Raw genomic sequence first — 11,916 nt, 5'->3', positions numbered from 1 at the left:
CGATCAACAACTTACTTAAAGATAACGTACCGTTCAACTGGGATGATCAATGTGAAAAGGGTTTCCGGTGGATAAAGGAAGAAATGCAATCAGATAAGATACTAGTGCATTATGACCCCAAATTGCCTCTAGTGCTCGCAACTGACGCATCGCCTTATGGTGTCGGCGCTATTTTAAGTCATGTATATCCTGATGGTTCCGAAAAACCCATACAATACGCTTCGCAAACTTTGAATAAGAGCCAACAGAATTATATACAAGTTGATAAAGAGGCATATGCGATCATATTTGGTGTGAAGAAATTTTATCAGTATCTTTTCGGGCGGAGATTTACTCTTGTCACCGATAACAAACCCGTATCTCAAATTTTAGCCCCAGAATACAGATAACTCTTTCAGCGTTAAGAATGCAGCACTATGCTGTATTTCTCGAGTCTTTTGATTATAATATTCGATACCGATCATCCAAAGAAAACGCGAACGCGGACGCCATGTCACGACTTCCGATCGAAGATGTGCACAACAAAAATCGTATAGAAGAGGTTGACATTATTGAATTGAACCTAATTGAGACGTTACCGGTGACCGCGGACGAGTTGGCGGAATTTACGAAAAACGATCCAAATGTGCATAATCTATTGCAGGGTTTGAAAGTCGGTAGAATGGTAGATGGCCGCGATAGATTCGGAGTAGACCAAAATGAATTTTCGGTTCAGAAGGGTTGTATAATGAAAGGAATTCGAGTATACATTCCTCCGAAATTGCGTAAACGTGTTTTAGATGAGCTTCACATGGGCCATTTTGGGATATCCCGCATGAAATCCCTAGCGCGATCCTATTGTTGGTGGGAGTGTGTAGATCGTGATATCGAAGATTTATCGCGTGATTGTTGCGAGTGTGCTAGCGTGAGGAAAAATCCCCCGAAAGTAGCTATTCATTGTTGGGAAAAGCCTGTCGAACCATTTCAACGGATTCACATAGACTTTGCAGGGCCATTTCTCGGATTGAACTTTTTGGTTATCATGGACGCGTTCACAAAATGGCCGGAAGTGAAGCTAATACCTGACATGACTACTGACACGACCATTGATAAGCTACGTGAATATTTCGTAACCTATGGTGTTCCTTCGGTAATCGTTAGCGACAGAGGCGTTCAATTTACTTCTGAGCAATTCCAATCTTTTCTTAACAAAAATGGTGTAACTCACAAAATGGGTGCACCATATCATCCGGCTACAAACGGACTAGCAGAACGATTTGTCCAGACTTTCAAGGACAAACTGAAAACGTTGAAATGCGACCGAAAAGATATTCAATTTGAGCTCTATAAGATTCTTCTTGCATACAGGCGAGCAGTACATCCTGCAACGGGTAAATCACCTTCAATATTGGTTTTTGGACGACAAATAAAATCACGACTCGATCTAATTGTTCCTAAAAACGGAGAGGATAAGGTTGAGCGTGAGGAACAGGGTGATGTACGGTGTTTCGCTGTAAATGACAGAGTAGCCGCTCGTGATTTTTTGAGTTCCTCCAAGTGGAAGTTCGGTATTGTTACCGAAAGGCTAGGGAAGTTACATTATATGATTGAGCTAGACGATGGGCGAATCTGGAAAAGGCATATTGATCAACTGAGTTCCGGACCTATAGAGCGAGTTTTTGATGCAGATCCTTATTCTATTAACGTCGAGATTTACGACCATAACCGCTGTGAAAATCCAATAGCTTCACCAAAACGACAGCTGCCGACTAAACAGACCGACACTCCAGCTGCCGTCAAAAACAAACAAGCAATCCCGACAACCGACAATACCGCTCCTGTTACTCAGGATGCTATCGAGTCAGGGGTATCTGACAAAGAGAACATCAAGTCCAGATCAAGATCAGAATGTAAGGCAAACAATGGATCTACAAACAGTACAGTAGGTACACCGAGGCGATCTACTAGGGTCAGAAATCCCCCGAAAAGGCTTGATATTTGATTAAATTATACTACTAACAATACTAACATCGATCACTTTATTACAATGTTGTTAAGAAGATATTTCTCGTTAAGGGGGGAAGAGATGTTATGAATTACCCTAATTAACCTAACTTACATTTACAAGTATGCCTGTCTATAATCCTAAAATGTCATTGAATGATTGGAAAAGCGAGAGTAATAAACTTTGACTATTATACGAACAACCGAAGAAGTAACACTCGGTTCATTTTACTCTGCCACCAATCCGAAACTTGGCCATCGATTACAACAGTCCAAGAATGGAGTACATGGCTATCAGTCCGTATTTCACTTGCATAATGTCATTAGCATTAACTTGATTACCCACCAAAACAAGAACGATATCGTAACAACTACCAAACAATTACAATAATCAAGATTCTAAAATAAAAAATAGTTACTCGCCAGTTTTATTTTATTTAAAATAGAATATTTTCAAAGGCCTCGTCAAGCATCAAACGCTACCTGCTATTGTTTATTCGCCATTTCGCGGGAGGCGTCGACTGCAATGAAGGAAAGAAGTTGTTCATCCTGATGCAATGGCTCGACGGTTCTATCAACTGTTTTATATGCCCAATGCTGTCCAAATTAACCTTTACATCGCCAAGCGATCGAAGCCACTTCTTAAGTATACCGTTTTGTTCATGTCCACCGTTTTGTCAACAGCAATTCGTATCAAACGGTGCCTCGCCAGAAAGAAACCCATCGGCCCAGAATGCCTTGTAAACCGTAACGAATCGAAAAGCATTTTCGTTAATATATTGATATTCAGTGGCCGTCACGTGATGATACTTTCTCACTAAGCTCCAAATGTGGACAAGATAGGTTCAGGACGAATAACATTTTTTTCCCGAACATTTTTTGGTTTTCTTCAGTTTAGCTGAATATAATCATGATTGAAGCACTTCCGATGCTGATGTCACGGGTGTGCGGTACACTTTCGCAACATTTTCAATTAAATATATACGTTATTCATATTCGTTCCACAATCGTTCTTTGTTGTTCTGCAAGCCGTACACTATTTTTGGGTCTTTAATCTCCTTGATGGCACTTTTTCCTAGCAATTGTCTACTGCCTCGCATAGACTGAACCATCGGCGGCATTTGGAACAAGTTTCGAACGCCTGTCCGGAATGGTTATGGACATCGCTTAGTGTGAAAACAGGATCCTTATATGTTGATATGAAATCTCTGATTCGAGTATCAATAATGAACATTGGAACTTACCGTAGGACAGTCGTGTTTCTGCTCCGCTAGAAACGGAGTAATATTATTTTCCAGCATTGAGAGGATGAACCAGTTGATATATTTAACATTTGACTAATAAATTACCTTCACACTGAGTTTAAACGGTTTCTTTATTAATAATTTGCATTTTGCAGCGAGAGCCGTAAGAGCAATTAATAAACTAAACAAGCCGTATGTATGAGGTCGCAAGTGGATTTATTTATCAATAATAGACTGATGTCAACGGCCTTTGCAGCACAAACTGTTCTTCAACGGACGACAAAGAAGGGCCGCATAATTTTCACACATCTGGAAAAGGCGTATTGCACATTTTCTCGATTTTAGAATCCGAAACAATTTTTTTCAAGGAGATGTATGATTACAATTACGCACTTACTTATTATGTTTATTTTGGATCTTAATTTAGGTTTCCCATGTCAATGGCATAAAACTAGGAATTAAAACCATTTCAAAAATGTGCAGTTCGAAGAATTTTTGATTTTTTCAATAGATAGAGACACCAAATTAACGTGACAGTATTCAGAATCGATCCAGCGATGAAAACGGAAGCTGTTCTGCATATAAATTTTTTTGACGAGAAAAGTCTATTTGAACAACAACTAAACAGTTTGTTTCTGCAAACAAGCTAAATTTTTCTGCGTGTACCAAGCAGCTGCTAGATTTACAGACATGTCTGTATTTTACAGACTTTTGATGTCTCCTACAGACGCAGCCAGAGATCTACAGACTTTTAAAAGGGTAATAGTGGTTAGTAAAATTGCACTAGAAGAACTGTTTTCGAATACGAGTGATTCCTTCACAATAGAATTCTACTTTCAATCTATTTCTAAAGTAAAATTTTAGTGTAACTAGGATTTACACAACCATCTACAGACTTTTACAGATATTTTAGTTATTCTTCTACAGACATTTCAAAAAAACATGTGGCATCGCTGGTACCAAGAATGTAGACCGAAGACTTTTAGCAGATAGACGTGCGGCACCTTGACAGATATATACCGAAAACAAAACAAACATGTTTTGCATTCTCTTGGCAACCGTCGTGATAGCAAGTTGTGAAGTATAGCCTTATAATCAATCAAGTCGCGACATGTCCAGGATAGGAAAATTTTGAGAAAAAACGTGCTTTTGATTTTCGCTTCGTTGGAATAAAGTTTAAGTGAATTATCTATACCACATCGAATTTATATAAAATTAGCTTATAAGGTGTATATATTATCTCCATTATTTTTTATTTCTTGTAGCGGTAAGTACTTTTAGTGAAACTAAGCAATATTTAAGGTTAGGTTAAGTGCGTTTGAGTGCGACGTGGGATGTTTTCTCCGTAATGAGTCAGGAAACGTATAATGGTGATGCAAGAGGGGGAGAAGACCCTCCTCTTGCGACTTATTCGGATAGTTTTGATTCCGCTAATGAGGAAGGAGATGGAAGATGACTTACACCAAAACCAATTTGTAATCAGTGATTCTGACTCGACGACAGAAGAAAATAATAGTGGAAAGAGAATAAAATCAAGTACAGGGGCATACAAAAAAACCACGAATGACCAACAGAATTCAAATAATGAACAAACTGGACAGGAATTTCAACAAGTAACCAAGAAAAAACGTAAAGAAAAGGTAAAAGATGGCAAAGCTCTTGACGATGGTTGGGTTAAAAATTCGATCTACACGACTTTTTTCATTGAATCAAAATCTACAGAAGAACAGCAGAACAACTCTAAGACCAAGAAAATACATGTGATGGAAATAGCAAAAATCTAGCATAACATACAGGTTAGGAATTACAAAACGTTGACGGAGGCAGGTAAAAACAGGTTCAAAATTACGTTTGACAAACCGAAACAGGCAGAAACAATACTCAACTCAAAATTACTAACAGATTCATTCAACTACAACGTTTATGTACCTAATATAATCAGACCATAGGGGTTGTCACAAATATTCCGCCATCAATAACAGAAAGTGAAATACAAGAAAACATTAACTTGTCGCGAAAAATACAGAAAATTGAAAGAATAAAAAGAATGATCAATAAAGAATTGATACCAACGTACTCTGTTAAAATTTTCGTGGAAGGTGATAAACTTCCAGAACCAGTAAGTATATACGGCATTAATGCGAAAGTTGAGATTTATATTTTCCCGTTAAGAGTCTGTTTCAATTGCTGGCGTTATGGCCACAAGGCTAAGGCGTGTAAAGTAAAGTTGAGGTGTAAAAGCTGCGGATTAGAACACAATAGTAAAGAATGTGTCTCTAATACCAAAAATGTGTAAACTGTGATGGTGAGCATGAAGCTAACGATAACAACTGTCCTGAAAGATACAGACAAGACCAAATTCGAACTGCAATGTCTAGCAAAAAATTAACCTTCTCAGAGGCTGCCAACCAATATCCCTAACCCAAACGATCACAACAAATACGACTGCAATCCACAACACAATTTCCCCCACTTAACACAAATCTGGATTCGTACAATTCAATAACTCCAAAATTAAATCCTATAGCTAAAAACGTCAGACCCAAACCGATGATCAAGAACCACACCTTCCCGCAACCTGAAGTTGTTAAAGAACCGATCCACGAATTCAAAGAAAACCCTTATAAAGTAACAGAAATTGAAAAAATAAAACAGGAAGTGAAAATAGAAATTATGAACGAATTAAATAAAACCGGTTTTTTCAATAAAATTAAGAAAATACAAGATCAAATTAAAACACAAACAAGTAAAGATGTCAGCGATTTGAACTCAGATTTACTACTCATTAACATAAATGACGAACTCGCGTCAATATTAAATTCTACACTATAAAAACAAAACCAACTACATTATTAATTTTAATCAATATTCAAAAATGGCGAATGTTACAAGAAACTTACAAATACTACAATATAATATCAATAGCATTCGTCCCTCGGAGACACGAGCACTACTATCGAACTTTCTCACAAAAAATAAAATAGATCTAGCTATATTATCAGATTTTTGGCTTAGACCAACTGAAGTGATAAATTTTGCAGGATATAAGTTTCCAAAATCAACCAGATTAAAAGGCTATGGAGGAGTAGGGTTTTTAATCAAAAATGATTCCGCATTTAAAGAAATCGACTTACCAAATATAGATCCAATTGAAGCAATAGCAATACAAACACTGAACACAATCGAACCAATTATCTTAATTTCAATTTACATACCGCCACCACCAATAAACAATAATCAATTAAAAGATCCATTAAAGAAATTACTTTCCTACATAGATAACTCGAATACACATATCCACATAACCATAAAATAATGTTCTTCAAAATATTAAATTCAATTGCCTGCTCACCTTATAATCACACAATAGTTAACAAGAACAAAGCAGTAGAATTAGCTAATAAAATTGAAATAAATGAAATACAAAATACTGATGACCTGCAAAAGTTGTTAAATGGGTGTATAAACAAATCACTATATAATATAACGGAATCTAAAAAAGTTCCTAAAAAATGGTGGACTACAGAAATTAATAATTTACTGAAAGACAAAAATGAAAAATTGAAAAATTACTACAGAAATCTAACTATGAACAACTTTTTAGACTTTCGAAAAGCAAAAGCCAAACTTAAATCGGCAATTAGAAAAGAAAAAAGAAAAACTTATAAAGAATTGATTGATGAAATAAATCCAAACTTACCACCTAAAATGCTTTGGAACACGGTTAGAATATTAAGTGGAGGCTTTCGTAAAAAAGATAACATAATTTTAATGAACAATGAAGAACTGGCACAGAAATTCATGGACCTTAATTTTCCATCAATAGGAAGAGAAATAGCATACAACCCGAAAACAAATATTACAACTTCAATCAAAATTACTGTAGCAGATTTTTACAATATACTAAAACATAAAAAAATCATCGGCTCCAGGAAATGACTACATTTCATATCACATTTTGAAACAACTGAATTCGAATCTCATAGAAAAAATAGTAGTCATTCTAAACGATGTATTGAAGAACAGAAATATTCCGGAAGAGTGGAGGACTGTAAAAATAGTTCCTATACAAAAACCAGGAAAACAACAGATTGATCCATTAGCGTACCGCCCAATTTCACTAATCCAAGTTTCTCTTAAATCAATTAACATTGTAGTTAAAAAAGAAATAGAAAAATATATAGAAAACAATAAAATTATACCCAAATGCTCATTTGGTTTCAAAAAAAGATCCTCTTCAATTAATTGTGTCAACTATCTGATATCTAAAATCAACGAAACAAAAAGAAATCAATTAACTCCAGTGGTTACATTCCTTGATTTGTCAAAGGCCTTTGACAATGTAGACATTGAACTATTACTAGACATACTAACGACAACCGCATACCCTCTGATCTAATCGATTGGATATATTATTACCTTAAATAAAGAAAAGCAACAATTACGTTGAATAATGGAAATCAAATTTCTTCGATAACCAACAAAGGACTTCCTCAAGGATGCCCATTATCACCATTATTGTTTAATCTGTACACGTCAAAAGTACACGAACTAGTAGAAGATGACGTAATTTTTTTTCAGTTAGCGGACGACTTCGCGATCTTGGTTATCGGTAAAAATATTGATGATGCCACCTTGAAAATGAATGATATCTTAAGCAAAATACAATTAACCTTTACAAACCTAAAATTAAAATTAAATCCGGATAAATCAGCCACAGTATGCTTTACAAATAAATTTCACAATAATCTCAATATTCAAATAGATAACATAAACATTAAATCAGAGCCATACCAGAAATACCTTGGTATATGGATTGATCATAAAACAAATTTCAAAAAACATATAACAGAAACAATATTTAAAATCAGGAAAAAGACAAATGTTCTGAAAATGTTAAGTAAAAAAATGGAGGAGCCCATCCCAAAGTAATGCTTCAAATTAATAAAGCAGTAGTAAGATCACATATTGACTATGGTATTTCTATATACAGTACTGCATGTAAAACAGATTTAAATAGACTTCAAGTTGCCCAAAATGTTGCACTCAGATTATCGTTAAGATACTCAAAATCAACTCCCAATCATGTCGTATTAGCAGAAACAGGCGAATTACCAGTAGATTTGAGAGCAAGTACACTAGCCCTCAAGGAAACGGCCAAAACTCTCTACTTCAATAATAGCCCCATTGTAGAAACATTATCTCCAATCATTTTCTCAGATAACAACTTTAAACATCTAACATACCTAGAGAACAATGCAACCTTACACAACTTCCTTCTAGTACAGCTTTGTGCGATGAACAGAAAAATTCCAAACTTCGAGACAAAAAAATTAGAAATCAATTCAAATTTAGAGTCAGTAACTAAAAATAACACTAACAAAGCAGTTATGAAAACAATAGCAATACAGGCAATCCAAAATTATTACCAAAATGTTTATAAAATATACACCGACGGAACCAAAACGAACTCTGGAACAGGTATGGGTTTCTATGATGACCAAAAACTGATATCAGTAAGTCATAAATTAAATCCTCTTTTTTCAATAGCTAATGCTGAACTTGCAGCGATATTAGAGGCAATAAAATATGCTTATAGGGAAGGAGAAATGAAAATATGCATTCTTACTGACTCCAAAAGTGGATGTCAAATGATTTTAAATGGTAGAAATTTAGAAAACTACATAGTGAACGAAATTTATAATTTTTTAGAAAATTCAAATATCACTAAAGTAATAGTGCAATGGATACCCAGTCATATTGGAATTTTGGGAAATGAACGAGCGGACACGGCAGCAAAACATAGTTTAAACAGACGAGCAATACTTCCCATTGGTCTGACCTTGGGAGATGTAGTACTAACATGTAAGAACACAGTCTTAGAGGATTGGAATAATAGATATAGACTAATATCAGAAGAAAAAGGAATTAAACATTTTGAAATAATGAATAAAATAAGCGAAAAACCTTGGTTCCACGGAATGCCCTTTAAAACAGTTGACACCATAAGACTTTCTAGAATAAGGTCATTGCATACTGCCACAAAAGAAAGACTTCACAACTGGGGTCTGATACGAACACCATTATGCGAAACCTGTAATACGGCGGAGGACCTATCCCATGTCCTCTTCGAATGCACGAAATACAATTTATCCCGTCGTAAATATCCGGTACTTAACAATAGTTCAGATATTATTAAAATAGCAAGAACAAAGTCTTATAATGAGTACAAACAAATTGCCAAATACCTAGAAGAAATAAAAGTAAATGTTTGAGTCATAGCAGGAGTGAAAATGTCCCAAAACTTTACACAATTCGATGTGGTTTGGTATTGCTTGAATCGCGACAACTAAGTGAAAATCACTATGCTTTCAAACGGGTTCGTTGTCATGACCAAAGAGAATAGGGAAATAGACGAATAGTGTGAAGCCAAAAATACCTTATTGAGCAGACCAATCGTGCAATGTAAATAAACATTACTCATGCCTGAGTTGGAGGAGATAAGTATTGTACTTCTATCAAAAAAGAAATTTGAATTTTCGTCAGAATTTAGCTCAATCGTGATTGTAAGGTGCATTCTAGAGTATATGTATGAGTAAAAATAAGCTTTAGAATTATTTCATCTCTTTGTTTCGAAATGCACATCGTTTGATAAACAAATCCATTGATCGACATACGGTTTGTTTTCAAAATATAATAGGAGTCATTTAAAGTGCTGCCTGTAGAAGCGGTTGCCAAAATTCTAGTGTTGAAATCATCATAAAGGGAGTGTTGCCGTTTTGACTGATTTTCACTCTTCGTCTCTTTCACTATTCTCTTTGGTCATGACTAATGAAATTTGACAACACTTGGCTATATGGATCAACCTGGTCTGTGCCAAAAAAAAACATGTTTTGAAGCGAAAACAATGGGAACACCAGCTACAATCCTAACCTAGTGTTCTGTATCTACTGTTTCAGTCTACGCGCATCTCTATTAGGTTTTTCAATTGATGGCAGTGTTTAGCACTGGCACGGTGTCAATGGAACATTCCAGTGCAAATCGAGTGCATGCATGATTGTGTGCGTGTAGTTAATCGAGCTGTCATTGAACAGCTGATGCTTTACTGTTTTCATTTTCTCGGGCTGTATACGTGATTCCGGCTACAAAAAATGGAATTAAGAATTTAGATAATGTTGGTTCTGCTGCAGAGCGATAGCGGGGTGAAATTCTGCATTTGATTAGGTTTTATCGAAATCTGCCGTTATGTGATTGTTTCAATATGGTATGCGCTGAAACTGAAACCAGGAAAAAATGGAGAGTTACTACCGGCGCGGAGTCAGTGCCATCAATCGAAAAACCTAAAAGCTGACGATAAAATTGATTAAAGCCGAATCAATTTCTAGACGTGCTGATGGTTTTGGGCTCTAGCTGTAGATCGCCGGCAACGGTAGCAAGGACATTCTGCTCAGATGGCATTCAAAGTGAGCATGGTTAGGTTTATACATCGGCTAATAAGTTATTTGATCGGATTTTTACACCGCATTTCTATCCGAACGAACAGTCAACTGCAGAGTATCTGCAGCGGTGGAAGTTCAACCTGTTCAACCATAAAGTAAAACTACAAACCCTAGTTCATGAGGTAGGTTTTCGCATTCTAAACATAAAATTTCGATGAGTATTTTAAAAAAGATTTCATTTATCTTCATAGTAGAAGTAAAACCCAAATGGTCATGTCGGTTGCTTTTTTCAGGTTAACCTCACGAATTATCGTCGCAGTGTTAGCAGCATATTAGGCCCTATACATTGCTGAACTTCTTGTAGCAATAGCTCGAGCAAACAAGCTGGAACCTTTTACTGAGGAACCGATTTTCAGAGTCTCTTTTGCTCTTGAAGCTGGTGGAAAACAACATCATCCTGCAGACGACGACAACAACGAAACAAATGTACTTGATGCAACTGCCTAGGGCCGGATTCAAAATTTCTCGGCGCTAAAATTTTCACTATTATCAAACGACACATTTAAAGTTTGAATTAAAAATCAGATTTAGAGAAGGAAATTTATCACGGCATCAGCTATTTTTGGACATTTTTCAGAGTTGTTGCTATTGTCATGCTCCTCTCAATGCATTGGTCATGGCTCACTGTCGTAGCATAGTGTCGACAGGACACATTACCGTGTTGCGATGAGCAGCCTGTAACGCCCAGGTTAGAACTGAACACATTTCTTATAATGTTTTGAGATCTTTCAGTGACCATCTATCCCATCCTATTTCAGTTTTGTGTTCTCATAAGACGAGTCCAGGCATCCGGAGGAAACGATCGCTACAATGCTCAAAGATTCCAGCCAGGCTTACCGGTGTCAATTCCTACTCGGATTGCCGCATTTCTAGCGCAGGCTTTTCGAGCTGAGGTAGACAAGATGAAATATTCTAACGATGTCGATAAATAAACGAAATTTAAGTTGAATTTACCTAATTTTGAGTTCACCCCAAACAACTCAAAAGTAACTTCCCCCACGGAAGATCTCGACTGAGTCGAACCTCTCGTTTTGTTTTTGACAACACTAATAAGTGCGAAAGCGACGCACAACGCAAAAGTAAGTTAAAAGAACTTTTCTGCAGGTTGTTTTATTTAACCGTGTAGGATAGGATCCGCCAGCTGACTTCTTCTTATATTTTGCTAATCCCTGCTGAAAACGACATACCCC

General features: G+C 36.2%; 1 protein-coding gene and 1 long non-coding RNA gene across 2 annotated transcripts; both read left to right on the top strand.

The window, feature by feature from the left end:
* The first annotated feature begins 406 nt into the window (after positions 1-406).
* Positions 407-1,981, top strand: LOC131694839 (uncharacterized protein K02A2.6-like). The gene has a single exon (XM_058983348.1). The coding sequence runs from the start codon at positions 407-409 to the stop codon at positions 1,979-1,981; it is 1,575 nt and encodes a 524-aa protein (XP_058839331.1).
* An 8,261-nt stretch (positions 1,982-10,242) lies between these two features.
* LOC131694847 (uncharacterized) lies at positions 10,243-11,602 on the top strand. Its single transcript, XR_009306548.1, has 3 exons — positions 10,243-10,848; positions 10,960-11,414; positions 11,485-11,602. It is a non-coding gene; the product is annotated as an uncharacterized LOC131694847 (long non-coding RNA).
* Positions 11,603-11,916: the final 314 nt, after the last annotated feature.

The sequence above is a fragment of the Topomyia yanbarensis genome, unplaced genomic scaffold, assembly GCF_030247195.1.
Source record: "Topomyia yanbarensis strain Yona2022 unplaced genomic scaffold, ASM3024719v1 HiC_scaffold_17, whole genome shotgun sequence".
NCBI lineage: Eukaryota > Metazoa > Arthropoda > Insecta > Diptera > Culicidae > Topomyia > Topomyia yanbarensis.
This window is presented reverse-complemented; position numbering and strand designations above follow the sequence as displayed.